The following is a 17,505-nucleotide window of genomic DNA, read 5'->3' as shown; positions in this document are numbered from 1 at the left end:
CAGTTTCAACATAAGAACACAAGAAGAAAAGACACTCTGAATGGAGACAAAGCGCACATACCAAAGGGAAAAGTAAAGCTGAAATTGCTCCAGCACTGCACATAACATGCGATCAGGCATACCCTGTAAATAACACATAACAGTTAGTCAACATCATGGCTTATATGGTGTACAGTACATTACCCACATCTACAGTATGCTCATAGACAGGAATGCCCACCACGTCTGACATCAAGGCATATATGCGACACACTCTGAGTGAGTGAGTGTGAAGGAAGAGGATGAGGTGGAAGAGGACCAGCAGACTCACTGTGAGGCTCCTCATTGGTGCGTTCATCCCAAGGTCACGGAGGGTGGAAACACCAACCAGAGAAAGAGTGAAGATGTGAGAATGTCCCAAAGGCCTGGAAGTCCTGCAACAAAGGTAGCAGTCACAGAAAATACATGTGAGAATACATTCGTGAGGCAAGGTACAGGTGTAGCCAAGGATTGAAGGTGTATAATTCTCCCTTGATGAAGTCCAAAAGCGGTTTACTGTAGTTATTTACAAAATAAAAGGAGATCTGGTGACTTCAGCATTTTTCCCAGTGATCATGACACAAGCTTTGTTTTAACTTTTCTAACTATGTTTATTACCTTAATGGTCTCTACAAACAACAGAAAAATCACATAAACACAAGACTTAAATGGCTGGTCGATAATTTATTTGGCTTTTAGTCCGTAGAATGTATAGAGGATTAATAAAGTTTAAAAGATTTGTCCAGAGTCTCTAAACTTTATTAGTTTTCAAAGATCATTGCAGGTTGTATATACAGTATCTACAGCTTCAGTAACACTAGTGAAAACATTGCTGGTCTCCACAGTCTTCTACACCCTTACTGTCAAACAACTCGCCCCCTCTTTCCCACACTCTTTACCTTTGCCCTGTTGATCCTAGGTACTTGAAGGTCCTCCACCTTCTTCACCTCTGCTCCCTGTAGCTTCAAAATGAAACCTGAGTCCATGTCATTTCAACACAGATACTCTGTCTTACTGCGACTAAACTTCATTCCTTCTTATTTCCCTTATTTCCAGAGTCAACATCCACCTCTCTAGATGTTCCTCCACCTGCTCCCTGCTCTCACTACAGATCACAATGTCATCTGCAAACAGTGTGGTCAATGACAATTAATGTCTAACCTCATCTGTCAGTTTGTCCATCACCACATAAAACAAGGAGCTCAAATCTGATCCTTGATATAGTCCCACCTCCACCTTAAACTTCTCTGTCACACCTAAAAAACATCTCAAAGCTCTCATGCATGTCCTATACAACTTCAACGTACTTCTCTACCACTTCAGACTTTCACAGCTCCTCTCTATTTACTGTCATAGACTTTCATTAGATCTACAAAGACACAATGCAGCTCCTTCTGACCTTTTGTTCTTCTCCAGAAACATCCTCAAAGCTGCAGTGGAGACACCATAGACAATTTATACAAGAGGAACCAGGTAAGCAAGAGCCCGATTGTTACAGAGGAGGAGACGGAGAAATCACAAGGCCAGACACAATAAAGCCAATATTTACTCAACTAAAATATCAAAAGCAAGGTGTGCTTCCTGTGTTAGCACAAAAATAAAGCAAAAGTATCACACTTTGGTTTTTCTTTAAAGTTCTTAGCAACGTGAGAAACCATCCACCTTTTTAAAGTCCATGTATTTAGAAGCGGTTTCCCAGGATAATTGCTACACTTAACATATGCAGATGAAGACATGGGGAAGAGTGAAAACAAAATTGCAGAGACTAAGTGCTATTATGTGGGAGTATAGGTGGCAAAGACTGCAATTACCTTCCCATTTAGAGACAGAACTGTTCCTCACCCAGTTTGATGTGATCTCTGGGCAGAATAATTGTAACTGTAAGTTGCTTATTCATACCATCCCCAATTGAGTTTAATTCTCAAAGGAACTGACATTCTTAAATGGGAAAAAAGTTTAATACATGCCAACCAACAAAAACATTTTAGCCATTTTGGGGTTTGTTTAGCCAAATATTTACGTAAGGCAGTTTAACTCATTACATCAATCAAACTGCACAAAGTTTATGACAAAATCTCAGGATAGATAATAAAATTATGTTCATATGAGAACTAAACTAGCAGATTTTTGTAGTTTTGTTCTATTTTACATCTATTGAATTATAATTGTCCTTAAACCGCATTTCTTCATGGAAACTCTTCAGAAAATGATGTTTAATGTACATGTATTACTCGAGGCAAGTGCCAAGAAGTAGTTTTTTATGTATTTTGTTTTATTTTTGTAACATAGGAGGCTTGATTTGGTTTTTTTCTGTTTGTAGAAGGCATAACTTCCTAGAAAGACCTTCTAAAGTTTATACTGTATTTGATTCTACTGTGTTAGCAAAATTACTAAAAGGGTAAAATGGCTAACAAAAGATAAATACATTCAGAGTTTGGAGAAAGTATCGAACTCGTAAGGGTGTGACGATAACCACATCACCGCGGTGATGACCCCATCACCGCACTTTTCTTTATTGAACGTTTTTTATTTATTTATTTTTTTAAGCTCTGTATATGGTGCGTGATTGGAACTATAATAAACACATTAAACACATTCATCTTGGCTGATAATTTACTTTTTCCGCTAGTCCTGTGTTCAGATTTAAAGGGTTTCTGGGGAAACCTTTTATTAGTGTTCTCCTTCACTCCTTGCGCCCCCGCCTCTCACTCCGTCTTGCCGGCGCGTGGCTGTCACTCGCTCTACGCTGCACGCGCCGCGCGCTCCCTCTACTCACACACACACGCGCGCAGTTTAGAAACACATCCTCAGTCTACAAAAGACTTTTCCGTCTCGCGAGGAAATACGACAAATTTACTGCATTCTAATTATTCATTTCCATTGTATTAATTTCCATTACAAGCTGCGTGCGTTCTTGAGTGCGCCACACGGTTGGGGGGGGTTTATTACTGTTCTCCTTCACTCTGTTAGATTTCAATGAATATCGCTACATGTTTTGTTTGGGAACTATTTTGTGCAGCGCAACGTTACGTGTCTGTATAACAAAGCGGAGCCTCCTGCCCCGTGTTCTTCATGGGTATCAGGCTTCATGGCTGCCGGAAAGGTGACAAAGTGTCTGCAGTCTCGTTTATTACCGGGCAATATATAATATTCTGAGAAGATGTCTGTACCAGAGAGCACAGGTGAAACTCAGGTGAGAGCGGTCCGCTGTAGAAGAATCAACACGCACCCCCAACACATGTGTGCGCGCTTCTTCCTTTTACACACGCAGCGCACAGACACACATACACATAGTTATTCTACAACACCTATATAGTTAGTTAATTAGTTATATAGTTTGTAGTTAGTTGTTACTGTTATTTGTTAATAAAGAATACTGCGTTATAATTGTATTCATGTGCGACGCGGCCGCCGGTGAATGCCGCTTGCTGGTTCATCACCGCGGTGATCAAAAATCCCACACCATCACAGCTCTACTAACTCGTGTTTTTAAAGTAACAAAATTCACTTTTTGCACAAAAATACCATGTTATAGCATTTAGAACACTTGAAATTTTACCAGAAAAATGACTAAATGTCATACGACTTTAACTAAAGCCAAACAGCAGGCATATTGCTGGATAGAGCCTATAGCATACATTGGTCCTGATGCAAGAACACATAATCACAAGATCACGACGAAAATTAGAAAAGCAAAACAAATAATAAAACAACAACATTACATTTTAAAATTGAAAATAATATTTCAGCAACCAAAATGTAGAAAAAACAAAACAAAAGTGATTTCCAGAAATCAAAATAAAATGTAAAAAAATGAAACAAATGGAATTGGAATGGAATTACGTTTTGGTTTCTGAAATGTTGTTTTAATTACTTAAATGTAACGTTGCTTTTAAAAAAAAAATTCTTTTGTTTTTGTTTTGATTTTGAATGTGTTTTTGTGTTGACAGCATGTGCCACAACACTGCCACAACAACACATCGGAACCGCATCACAGTGATGAGTGCTATTTATGTTGCTCAGATTCATTAAAAACTAAACTTCTGAGCACAGTTACACTGATCATATGGTATTAAAAGGGATCCCAAACAGAAACATTTACACTAAAGTAAATGCACATTTCTTTCTTATATTTACTATAGTAATCCATCCAATACTAAATTAGAAAAAAAAATCTTAAAAACAAAGATAATAGTCCAGCACAAAAGCTTCAAATGATTCAAATGATTCCAAATATTGTGCTAATTCAAATGAATAGTTAAAATTACTTCTGCTGGATCATTTTTGCAAGTAAAGTAAAAAGATTAAAGTAAAATGTGTAGAGGATTATGAATGTCCACATGTGGGCTTAGTGGAAAATAGAGAAAATGTCCTAATGGGTTTTCTTTAGTATAAAAACACTTGTTAAATTGCTGTTTAAACTCTGAATTATGAAAGTTTCAAGGATGAGACGTACGGAGCCAAGGTTACTATGGAAACGATAAGGGACAAAGCAGTGTTATGGCAAAAAATGAAGTAAATACATATTTATGTTGGTGAATATGGATGATTACAGGTTCAATAGGAGCCGATATGATGCGTCTCAATTCGGTCAGGTGAAAATACAGCAGAAACACGACGTTTTTCTATGAAGGCCTACTGTAAAGGACGGGATTTCCACCAGTTCCTGGAGTGTCAACAAGCTAGCGAACAGCAGCTTCGATGAGCATCCGCCAAGCAAAGACGGTGAACGTGCGCGCGTGCGCGCGCTCACGACGATTCTAAGAGCGACAAACATTCCGAAATTCACTTACTAGAGGGGGGAGGGACCCTTATCTGCCGTGTTAGGCCCTGTCCATGAACCAGGTGTTTTCTGATGTGCTGGATTCGTGTAGGAGAGCCCGGGAGCGCGCAGTATGCAATCACATCAAGAGGACAAGCGCGTACTCCGGCGGCGCGCGGGCGTTTCCATGGTTACACACTGAGCTCTTCCTGTCTCTGCATCCCGACGACTCAAAATGTATTTGTCCCTGTCCGGAAGCATTTCAGACAAACACCTGCATTTTAAACTGCATCCAATGAAAATACCTTAAAATAGGAAAAGAACACAAATCTCAAGTAAAAAATCACTAAAAAGAAGCACAATTATCTCCAAGCAGCAAGTTATTTTTAGTTTTACAAGAAATTTTACAATAAGATGTCAAAATCTTGAAACAAGGAGTTTCACACTAGCACAGGGAAAATAGCTATAAATATGTAACTGTTCAATTGAATATTGTACAGCCTGATAAGTATTTATTCATTTATTTATTTATGTATTTATCGATGGTTCAAAGCAAATGATTCATATTCTCTAAGTTTATGTGTAGGCCTACCTAATTGTAGTTTATTTTGATTACAGTGACAAAAGATAAAATCAGTTTAAATGACTAATTTTGATCACAAAATGTGAACAAAAATGAGAATATAATCTCGGTACGGTTTAGCACATCTTCATAAAATCTAAAACTAGCTATTATTCTTAAATTTTAAAATTAAATGGGAGAGTTTAAAAAAATAATTCTGTTTAATAAAATGTTCTTTAATGTCTTATGAACATTTTCTAAATCAAGTAATGAAACTTTTTATAATCTTCAATTAAGTTTTATTTTATCCTCAAGATGCATCAAAATGATTTAGAGTAATTTTGATAAAAATGTTCACATATAGCCCTTACACTGTAAAAAGGAATTATTGATTTCATGTGTTTTTAGATCCTGCTTTTTAAAGTTGTAGTTATAAATCCTATTTAGACCAATTTGTTTCTTAGTAGGATATGTAAGTATCTTAAAAATATTTACTTAATAATATGTAAGTCTCTTAGTAGGATTGTAAGTAAACATTTTTAAAAGTGTGAAGAGAAGAGTAAAAAAAAGAAGGGGACGCCACAGCAACCCCCTTCCACACACACAGTTCACACGTGTTTTTTGGCTTCGGTTTTACAGCAGATGCTCTTCCTGACCCAACCCTCTGCATTTACCCGGCCTTGGAACCTGCACAAGTGCCTGCCTCCAGCTGTAGTGACATGCATCACCTGATATTTCCAGGAAGATCCTCGTCCAAGGAATAGGAATGAGGCCCAACCCATTCCCATCTCTTAAGATATAATGCTGTACCTCGATTTGAATTTACCTGATTTGAGGTCAATTTTATTCATGTTCCATTAACCAATCTGTAATATCAATTTAGTTGGATAAAACTTAACAATTCCCATCCAAAATCATCTATTGGAAAATTTTTACTTTTTGTTGTTTCTTCCTTTGAGAGATGCAAAGACGACCTAAAGGGATTTTGATGTTTACCTGTTTTGTTCATCTTCAGTAAGAGTCAAAGAAAAACTGCATAACAAAGAGGATCTGTCCAAATAAGAAGGAAAAGGTAGAAAAAAAATAGTCTGCTTCAAATTACATGTCAAACTGGTGAGTCAACTTTTCAATTTGGCTGTTTTTTCCCCTTTCAGCTCCAGCCCAGGACTGCATTTGAGAGTCAAGACCAAGTGAAAGGCATTTTGAATGCAGAGGGCTGCGGGACTCTGAAGGGAATGAACCAGTTCAGGCCAGCCTGCTGCTCTTTTTCTCCTTCTCTCCTTTTCTTTGCTTTCCCACTCTCCACTCTTGTCCTGTCTTTTTAAAGAGCAAAAAAAAGGTTGGGAATTCCTTTTAGCTACTTCACTTCAGGTTTCTGTGGAATCTAAACATGCACACTGAGATTTTGGTGCAGCCCATGTTAGTGCCGTTATTCCTGATCGTCCTCTGTACCATTGAGGACACTTTGTTACAGTCTGTGAGGTGAGTTTCCACAGCTTTTTCTTGTTTATTTTGGGGTAGTAGGGAGTGAAGAAAGTTAGAGGGTTTAAATTTTGCTTAGAAACAACTTTTGGAAACTGAAGTGTGGAAAAAATGTATATACTCCTATTCCAGCAGGTCAGCTTGAAAAAAGTTTTTGAAAGATTGCACCACTTGCAGAGAAAATGTTCTACTATTCAAGTATTTATATTAAAGGTTTAAACCGAGTATGTTATGATATAGAACACATAAAATGTCCTGCCAATAAGATCAAATAAAGCAGAACCCTATGTTTTTAAAGACATGCTCACATTTTTTTCCTTTTCGTTGTTAATGTGAATCTTTATTTTTATTTGTTAGTAGTTTAAAAAAGAATTTAAAGTCACTGACGTGACCTTAATAACTCAGTCATTCAGACACAGGGTTCAACATAAGGTTTTATGGTTTTATTTTCCTTTGGAGTGAGTTATGCGGCTAGGTTAGAGATGGCCAACTTAGTTTAATCTAAAAAAAAAAGTCTGTACACAAATTACAAATTTCTTTTATGCCTTTTTGTCTGACTTGTTAAACACTTTAACTGTGACGGGACAAAAACAGAAAATTAGACCGATAATTAAGGATTTGAATGGCAACTTACTGGCAGAATGAAAGGCAAACAGTGGGAACCATCAAAACATTGCTACAGCCAATAATAAAACAAAAATTTTTTCAATACATTTTTTTTTATTTTTTACAGAGTCAAAAAAACAAAAGCTTTGGTGAAGAAATTCTTATGTTAAATTGTATTTTTATGCAAAGAATGTGCAATGTAACTTTTGTTTTCAACTTACACAGGGTATGTCTTTCTTCCGGATAAAGTCTAGGGACCCCAGAGCGTTCCCAACCACTAAAACTACCTGAAAAAACACAGTTTGTTCAGTTTTTTCTCACAGCCTTTGTGTTCAAATTTCAGTAAAAATGTTGTTCAGGTCATCACCTGATGTAAAAGATCTTAAAAAAATACAGAAAACCTCTTTTGTTTTAAGGATTATTTTAAGTCCCAATCAAATCAGCTGGTAAACCATTTTTAAAAGTATTCCCAGTGGTTTTTTAATTAAGATTATGCCATATTTAGCCAAAATTCAAGAACCTGTGTTGTTTTCTAGGACATAGTTTCTGCAGAGCGGCATGAGGTCATTAGAAATTTACCTCTGAAGTGGCACAGAGTGACCTCTCTCCCACTTCCAGTTATCCATCTGTTTACATTCTGTCCCTTTACACCCCAGCCTAAAATTACAGGTGCAACAAAAATAGTTAGCATTATCAGAGCTATCCAGTTGTACAGTTTTGAGCCAGGTGTCAGCTCAGATGAGGAAAACAAAGACGAATGTGGATCTAGTCATCTACAAGTGGATGCATCAGAATGGAGCAGAGCAGAGAGCTTGTGGCCAGCACAGCATATTTTTTATGTCACAAATACGCTTTTTTCAAACTGCATATATGAAATGTAAATAAAGAAATATTCAGAAATGCTATTTTAAGACAACTGTAGCAAGAACTTGTTAAAAAGACCGAAAATAATATGAGGTCTTTGAAGTTACTGAGAGACTGATCTATACTCAGTCTTTCCTGTGACTCACTCCCAAAACAGTTAAGTCTGTCAAGTGAAAACCAGTTTATACTAAAATTAGACAACACTGCCACACAACATTATTTTTGTTGCATTTTACTATTACAAAATAACAGGCAGTTTACAAGGAGCTCAACTAGAAAATGTTGAAATTTATTATTCCAGACTGTAACATTTTGAATGAGCCATTGCAGTAAAATGTCTATAAATATGCTTCAATTGGTGTATTAAGTCAGAATAAAAAGAGCCATAAATGTATTATGAACAAAGGATCACTTCTCATCTGCTTGAAGTAAGTGTGAGAAAACTCTGGGAGACTAAATATCTGAAGCCCAGTAAAATGGGGCGAACCAATGAAAACACATATTTCATGTTTATTTTAAATGGGAGAGCCAGGAACATTTGAGCTGTTAGCTGTTTACCATGACTTGAACTCTGCCAAACACGACAGTGGGCCAAAATAAAGACCAGGCCAACATGGAAAAGGAATGTCAGATAAAACTCAAATGAAACCAAATTCCATTTAAACAAGAGGTGTTTGATGAAGAACAGCAACAGCTGCTAAGTGAATTCATGAAAAAAGGAGATGTATATTCTATTGAGCAGGAATATAAAAGCATTTTTTTGCCAAAAGCATATGGACTAGTCTGATTTAAAATATTTAGTTCTTCCTCCAAGAGTAAAACTTTTTCAAGAATTAAAGTTCTTTTGTTGCAAAGTGATTTTAAGAGAGGAAAACAGAGAAGATATTCGAAGATAAAAATAGTCACAAAAGATCTAGAAAATTGATTTAAAAAAAACGTTTTATTTACAGAAAAGATTTTGTTTCTTAATTTGATTTTGCCAAAATGGAAAGCTTAGATTAAAGAAGTTTGCACATATTTTTGAAGTTTTCCAGACAGCTCTCAGGAAAGCTTTTGTGGCTTCAGAGGTTAGTTGGTAAAATACCAGATGGCAAAATACTTGAGCTATGAAATCTCCTAAAACAGTAAAACAGTTGACCTTTTTCCTCTTTCCCAGCCAGGTAGGTGAGGCATGTAGACTATCAACAGACTCGTCCAATCGCCGCTGTCGGACACCTGATGGAAAGATATGCAGCGGTCAGGGCAAATGCGACTGCGGCGTCTGCATCTGTGACGCAACATCACCTAGGAAGTTCTACGGTCCCCGCTGCGAGTGTCAGAACTGGGTCTGTGCAACACATAATGGGCAAATTTGCAATGGTGCGTAGATAAACAGCATTATTTCACCTGTTTTCCTGTTTTCACATTGTTTCATTTTTGTTGATCAGTGTGGCTTCTATGGATACAGTAGGTCATCCAAGTGATGCAGCAGATTTCCTTACTGTAGAATCAAAGGGAATCTTGTGGAATGGACTCTCAGGATGATATATAGGACTAATCTAAGCCAGATGCTGGACAAGTGGAAATCCTTTTCATTCCATTCATGCCATTACATAGAGTGATTGTTTTTGCTCCACCTTTAATTCCTTCTATGCTTCAGAATCGCAGTGGTTGAAGACTTTTACCTTTGACAAACAAGAATTTCCTGGCAGCACTTCAAAGAGTTCCACCCATAACATGGAGCTGGTTGGTTCTAGGGCGTTACAAAGGTCTCATCTGCCTTTTGAATCCTCAGCTTTGAACTTCATTCAACTTCAGCTCTGTTTTCTACTCAGCAAGTTTGTCATGATCAGACTAGCTTAGTCTCCAAACAGAAAAAAATAACACATGGAATTTAGCTCTTGTAGTTGTGTTCTGGTGTAATGTCAAAAACTAAAAAAAAAACCTCATATCACAAATACTGCATTCTTGACTTCAACTATTTTATGACAGATAAAGGTAGACAGTGCAAAAACAAACAAACAAGCAATAGAATAGAATAGAATAGAATAGAATAGAATAGAATAGAATAGAATAGAATAGAATAGAATAGAATAGAATAGAATAGAATAGAATAGAGGATTGAACTTTAATTTATCCCAGGGCAAGAAAATTGATATAATATACACTCACTGGCCACTTTATTAGCCACACCAGTCCAATTGCTCAGTGATGCAAATTTCTAATAGCACCAACTTGATGCACTTAGGCATGTAGACATGGTCAAGACGATCTGCTGCAGTTTAAACCAAGCATCACAATCGAGAAGAAAGGTGATTTAAATGACTTTGAAAGTGGCATGGTTGTTGGTGCCAGACGGGCTGTTGAGTATTTCAGAAACTGCTAATCAACTGCGATTTTCACCCACAACCATCTCTAGGATCTACAGAGAATGGTCTGAAAAAGAGAAACTAATCAGTGATTGCCAGTTCTGTGGGCAGAAATGCCTTGTTGACGCCAGGGGTCAGAGGAGAAAGACCAGATTGGGTCCAGCTGATTGAAAGAAAACAGAAACTCAAATAACCACTGGTTGCAATGTAGGTCTGCAGAACAGCATCTCTAAATGCAACAAAATGTCCAAACTTGATGCAGATGGACTACAGAAGCCGAAGACCACACCTGGGGCCATTCCTGTCGGTTAAGATTAGGAAACTGGGGCACAATTTACACAGATTCACCAAAACTGGACAATAGAAGATTGTAAAAAAGTTGTCTGGTCTGATGCGTCTCCTTTTCTGCTGCATCATTCAGATGGTAGGGTCAGAATTTGGCATCAAAAACATGAAAGCATGGATCCATCCTGCCTTGGTCCATCCTGCCTTGTATCAATGGTTCAGGTTGTTGTTGGTGGTATAATGGTGTGGGGGATATTTACTTGGCATACTTTGGGTCCCGTAGTACCAATTGAGCATGGTCCCAATGCCACAGTCTACCTGATTATTGTTGCTGACCATGTCCATCCCTTCCTGACCACAGTGAACCCATCTTCTAATGGCTACTTCCAGAGGGATAAGGTACCATGTCATAAAGTTATAATAATCTGTTTTCTTTAACATGACATTGAAGTCACTGAACTCAAATGTCGTCCAGAGTCACCATATCTCAACCCAACAGATCCCCTTTGGGATGTGGTGGAACAGGAGATTGGCATCATGGATGCGCAGCCGATGAATCTGCAGCAACTGTGTGATGCTGTCATGTCAGTATGGACCAAACTATCTGAGGAATGTTTCCAGTAGCTTGTTGAATCTATGCCACCAAGGATTAAAGGAGTTCTAAAAGCAAAAGGGGGTCCAACCCAGTACTAGCATGTTGTACCTAATAAAGTGCCCGGTGAATATAATATAATATAACATTATCACCAGATGTTACAAGAACAGGCGGAGACAGCTGGATCCAAATGCAGCAGGATTATTAAATCAGATAAAAGTTTAGAAAGCTAAATCTGAGTCAGGCAGGCAGGATTCAATAACAGGGATGAGATCATCAGAGAAGAGACATGGTCAAAATCCAGGGCAGGCAGGCAAAAAGGGTCAGGGTCAGGGTCAGGGTCAGGGTCAGGGATGCCGCTTGGTAAGGAAGGCGGTGTGGCACAAACAAAACTTCACATTAAGCTAAGCTCAGTAAGTTGCTTAAGTAAGCTGTGGTTGATTAAGTGAATGAGAGTCAGGTGTGCAGCATCCAGGAAGTGTGGTTAGAACTCTGGAAATGGTTCCCGCTGGTGACCAGAAGGGGACACAGAGCTCTGCCTTCTGACTTCTGACACTAGACATAAGTTGTTTGCACAGTAGAAAACAATTGGCCTGGGGGGTATTCCAGAAAGCAGGTTATGCTAGCTCTCACGGTGAGTTTGAGGCTAAGGAAGTTGATAACCTCAGCTTTCGGTTCCAGAAATGGAGGTATGTTTCAGGGTAGGTCAAGTTGCCATGGCAACTCATGCTCTGAACATAACCTGGTCTGGAGCAGGTTTAGTTGAAGCCTAGTTTGTTTTCAGAGAGGTGAAGCAGCATGGCGTGTCCATTTGAAGATGATTTAGTGGATGAAGAAGCTCAGATAATACTTTTTCCACCGTGAGAGGGTGATAAGACCACGTATGGATGTTGGAAAATTATTTTTTTTTATTTTGATCTAACTTAATTATTTGCTTCAGTTAAGATAAATCATTTTTTTGGTAAGTCAGTTTAAAAATAACACGTAGTTTTCAGACAGTTATTTTGCTTTCATTCAAATTAATTCAATTAAGTAGGTGTAACTTTGGTGCTGCTGTTAGATCGGCACCGCAAAGGATTCTGGGATATCATTCCCTTTGCCTGGATGGATTTGGGTTTAAGTGAGGGTTTTTGACCAAATGTGTTTAGTTGTTTAGCTGTTTTACTGTGTTTTGCCGAGTTATTTTGTCCTACTAAGCTTACGCCTCTGCACCATGAGTGAGAGTGAAGGAGAGGATGATGAGTTTATATAGCTCCCCTATGGTGTATTGCTGTAATTACGTTGACGGAAAATTATTTGCTCAGTTTTGTTTTTCCCCCCGTCTTTTTAATTGTTATACAAATGAGAATATCTGCCGGCTCAAACTTAGACATATGAGAGTTCAAGAAATATAATTAATTAAGATGGAAAAAAGATTATTTGAATTGGAGTAATATGACATTTAGTTAGATAAATACGTAAATTTAAGTTGTATAAACAATAATTGAGTTTTATAGACGTAAGAAATTAGGTTGAATAAATAAAATAACCTGATTTTTTGTTACCAATAGAAGTAATTTATTTAAGTTGGCAAAATTGGATACGTTATATTTATATGCGCCACAAGGAAAATGGAAACAAGATCAGAAACTTGTGCGTTTACTTTGTCTGCTCTTTTTCTACACGCAGAAACTCTTCCTTTTGATGATGCAGCCGTGTTACTTTTTTGATGGACAAGTAATCTTCATACACCGTCATTAAAATCTCAGACTCCGTCTCACTGAAGTACAGCGTTTTCTTTTTTTTTTCCACCACGCGTTTCCATGGTGACTCCAGAAATCGGCGATCTATTGAGAATGTCTTTATGTACACGTTGTGCACGCCCATTAACCCAGGGTTACCAAGTCGAGCGTAATTACGCTAACTTATATCCGGTCTTTTGGAACCGACATACCCCGAGTAAGCAAGTTCAGGCGGATTTCAGCCAGAGTTCAGGCTTAAAGTCAGGCTAGTTTAAACATGCTTCCTGGAATATCCCCCTGCCTGATTGCATTGTTTGCCAACTGCAGTTGACTTCATCACCCGACAAGAACCGACAGCAACTTGAAAGATGGGGTTTCACATAACTATAGTCAAGATGGAAAGAGAGCAACTTGACACAACAGCTGTTCTTGTTGCAACGTTTGCTCCAGCATTGCCTTTTAGATAGAGCTTTCTTTTGTGTTCCCATCCTTGGAATGTCATACGATCACATAAACAGGAGGAAAAAATGACTGAAAGAGCACAAGCAGAATGCCCTTGAGACATGAATTGTTTTTCAATAAATATAGAAAAAGGGGGATAAATACAACCTTAAGGTGATTGTAAGAGCGTCAAGAAGAACTGTATGGCACATCTGTGCTCTCCTTAAGATGTGGCCGCTCTTCTCTACGACCCTAAACAGACCGAGACAACCCAAAAACCGTACGGGTTGACCCCGTACAGATGGATGTGATGAGGACTTTAGCTCATATACAGTAGATTTTCACTTTTTGCATCTTCACCTGGGTAGGAGCTAGGTAGGCTCTAACAACCCTGTGACCCCAAATGGGACCAAGCAGTTTCAAAAACTCAATGGATAAATTACGTGACTTCCAAACGTTTGAATTGTTTGCATTTTTTGCATTTTTTGCTGCGTTTTTTGAAAAGTTGGTAAGGTGGAAGGCTGCCACGCAGGAATCCAGGGTTCGATTCCCTGAGGGGAATGAACAATGGTAATGCAGCAATTACCATGTCAATGGCGAGCAATTAACATCACCCAGTGGGGGCCCTTGGGCAAGACCCTTAACGCCACTGCCTCCCGAGCGCGGTTCGATTGCAGCTCACCGCTCCCCCCAGGGGATGGGTCAAACGTGGAGAAGAATTTCCCCATTGTGGGATAAATAAAGTATCAATTTACAACTGGAATGCAACAATTATTCTCAAGCCATTATCTGAAACAGGTGTGCTCAGTCAGTCAGATCAGCAGCAAACAGGGTAAGGATGATGTAAAGTCTGAAGTAGGGCTTGCCAACCCTTGTCCTGAAGAGTCACAACACTGCCTGTTTTCCAACCCCCTCCGGACTGCTTGATGCTGACTACCTAAATCAGGTGTGTTCAGTCAATGAGGATGTGGAATCACTTGAGTCAGCTAATCAGCAGCAAGCTGGTCGGGTAGAACTGGAAAACAGGTGGGGTTGGCCAGCCCTGGTTTGGAGCTTATTACTGGGATGACTATTCTTAATAAATTCCTACTGACTGGTTCGTAAGCACAAGCCTTTGCATATTTAGATTGCACAGCATGGCATTAATACTGCAAAAAAAAAAACAGTGAGTCAGCCTTAACATGGCCAAAATGAAAGAGAAAAAGTGATCAAAAATATTATTGCAACACGATCAATAACAAGTTGTTTGTTTTTGCAAAGCCTTTCAGTGTGGTAACTATGCAAAAAAATCAGCAAAAAAAAACTTCACCATTTTCCACAACAGGTCAAACATTGATTTAAGTTGTTGGTAATCATGGATTTTTACAGGTTTACAGGGCAAATGCTTTGCTGTGTAATAGAATAGTCAGAATTATTTAAAAGCAACGTTTTTAAATGTACTCGGATTACATTCCTATGAATTGAAATTTGTTCAAATATTTGCATTTAAATACTTTAAAGAACTTTATCAAAGCATTGGAATACATAGCAATACATACAAATCACTGTTGTCTTTTACTCCTTTTTTTTTTTAGACAATTTGATACCCGTATATTTCTGACTATAAGTTTGCTCCTGAGAATTAGTCACACCCCTGGTCAAATTTTGCAAAAACCTGGTATTTGTATTTTACTTTTCTTATATACAAAGTGCTGTATCACAACCAAAACTACTTCTTGAATTGTGGTTTTGTACTGAGTAGCAATGTTTTACAGGATGAATGAAATCTGGAATATCGAGAAATAGCACAGCTGTCGAGCTCTTTTCATGGCTTTCTATGTATTTATTAGGTAAAATGCTTTACAAACAAACTTTACAGCATCACTTTACAGATGCTAGATAAAAAAAAAAACATATTTCTGTCTTCTGGCTTTGGATGTCAAGGTGTAATGAAGATATAGGAGCATCCAGTTCATGCATTAAGAAGCTGTGGATACGTGTGTGAGCATTCACCTGAGGACTAGAGTGATTTATTTGGACAGACAAGCTGGCTGCTGTGAAGAGCTCATTATGGTTCACCCGTCTGAAGAACGGCCTTGCTTTATCCTGATAATGGGGTTTCACTCACTGGTACCTCGCCTGCCACTGGAACCTAAGATGCATCTAGAGAGAGATGGGTTTTCACACATGCATCCACAGGATCAGGCTGATTCTCTAATATCACTTCTCCACTGACACAGCCACAGAGATCCAGCTAGCACATGAATATGCCCGTGTGTGTGAAGCGCTGAGCAATTACACAGCAACAAACACAACATGGCTCACCAGAGGGTATCGCGCCTGTGTGGTTGCTGTCATTTGCAGGCAGTGTTTCTCCCTGCAGCTCCCTTATCTCCGCTTTTCACAACAGCCTGATAAGATCCAATAGATTTTCTCCCGTAGGGAATAAGAGTGTGGCTTTCTTTACCAAAAACATTTGCTTTGCTGGCCCTGAGATTTTTTTAATAGTGCGCAAAATTCAGACTGAATGAAATCCCTTCAGTTAGAGCAGAAAACCAAGAAAAATAAAGATGTTTTTCTTTGAAAATTTTGTGGGTAATTTTCCCACTGAAATGTGTCAAAAGAATCTCAGGAGATGTCATTGAATTTGCTTTGAAACAAATTGGTTTCTTGGAATGACATTTTACTCTGTGCACCATGGGTGATACCACACTTTTAAGATCGATACAAGACCGATTGGTATTAAAAAAACATTTTAAAAAACTTGCCAGGTAACAAATTTAAGTGCAAGGGTAAAAATACGAAGCTATTCTTTCTAAAATCACCTATTTGTGCTGTGCTGAGTTGTTGCTTCTAAGGGAAACTCATGGTTCCTCTGGTCATTTGACTAATGGAGTAGTTCAATATGCCATGGGCTGGGGAGTGTTTCAGAACAAAATACTGGAGAAACTCAAATAATAACCAAAAATATCTACAAAGGACACATGCACTTTCTTTTCATTTTTTTAAAATAATTAGTAGCCAATACTTTAATAGAGAAGTCGAAACCCACAGAACTGTGGTTGTGCAGCTCCAAGACCGTTTTCCGGCTTAGCTTTTCTGCATACATACATATGTACATATGAATATATGTACATATGAATATATATATATATATATATATATATATATATATATATATATATATATATATATTATTATTTTTTTTTTTTTACTTTGCTTTTTTTGTATCTTTCCAAAATTAACAGTTTTCGTTAGGAACACAAAAACCACCTAATCCTAGAACAGGGTTGCTTACTCTGGTCCCCAAGCCCTCCCACACGTTGAATATACACAAAACTGGACTGAGTGATGCCACCCCCATTGCATTACAAACAGGAAGTACCAACTGGCTCCAAGAAGCTGAAATACTGTAGACTTCTATTGAAAAATAAACAGTTATCATTATTTGTCAGACGAACCTTACTTGCTCTGGAACCTTTTTCTTAATTTTATGCTAATCGTAACTTTTTTTCACGATATTTTTTCCTCTATCACAAGTTATTCAAGTTATAAACTGACCAATCAGATACATCAGTAAACGCATGTGGTCCCTGCTGGCCCCCACCTTGAATGTTTCATTAACAGATTTTCCAGAGCCACCATGATTGATAACAGTAGTTGCCATAGCAACGGTGTCACCAATCATTATCGTCTGGCTTCAACATGGCGAGGTCCGTATAGCGGAAAAATGGCGACTGAATTGGCATCATTTTGCTGGCATTTTCTATGGGTGACACCCCAGTCACTATGACCAGTTCCTATACAGTCAATGATCCCACTTTGACCATTTTCCAGCTCTT

General features: G+C 38.2%; 2 protein-coding genes across 3 annotated transcripts in view; one reads left to right on the top strand and one right to left on the bottom strand.

The window, feature by feature from the left end:
- The window catches only part of nalcn (sodium leak channel, non-selective), a 76,505-nt gene extending 71,505 nt beyond the window's left edge, over positions 1-5,000 (bottom strand). The window contains exons 1-3 of one of the 2 annotated variants that reach the window (XM_004081445.5): positions 4,812-5,000; positions 311-413; positions 62-123 (exon numbers count right to left, since the gene is read on the bottom strand). In XM_004081445.5, coding sequence (XP_004081493.1) covers positions 62-103 — 42 coding nt within the window. In that variant the 5' untranslated portion in view covers positions 104-123; positions 311-413; positions 4,812-5,000. The remainder of the gene's footprint in view (positions 1-61; positions 124-310; positions 414-4,811) is intronic. The other variant, XM_078940004.1, reaches the window with a different exon arrangement.
- Positions 5,001-6,166: 1,166 nt separating this feature from the next.
- Positions 6,167-17,505, top strand: part of itgbl1 (integrin, beta-like 1) — a 44,587-nt gene continuing 33,248 nt past the window's right edge. The window contains exons 1-3 of the mRNA XM_004081444.5: positions 6,167-6,414; positions 6,497-6,824; positions 9,451-9,653. Coding sequence (XP_004081492.1) covers positions 6,733-6,824; positions 9,451-9,653 — 295 coding nt within the window. The 5' untranslated portion in view covers positions 6,167-6,414; positions 6,497-6,732. The remainder of the gene's footprint in view (positions 6,415-6,496; positions 6,825-9,450; positions 9,654-17,505) is intronic.

This window comes from Oryzias latipes, chromosome 21 (genome assembly GCF_053564925.1).
Source record: "Oryzias latipes strain Hd-rR chromosome 21, Olatipes_Hd-rR_3.1".
Taxonomy (NCBI): Eukaryota; Metazoa; Chordata; class Actinopteri; order Beloniformes; family Adrianichthyidae; genus Oryzias; species Oryzias latipes.
Note: the sequence above shows the minus strand (reverse complement) of the source record. Positions and strands in the feature narration are given on the sequence as shown.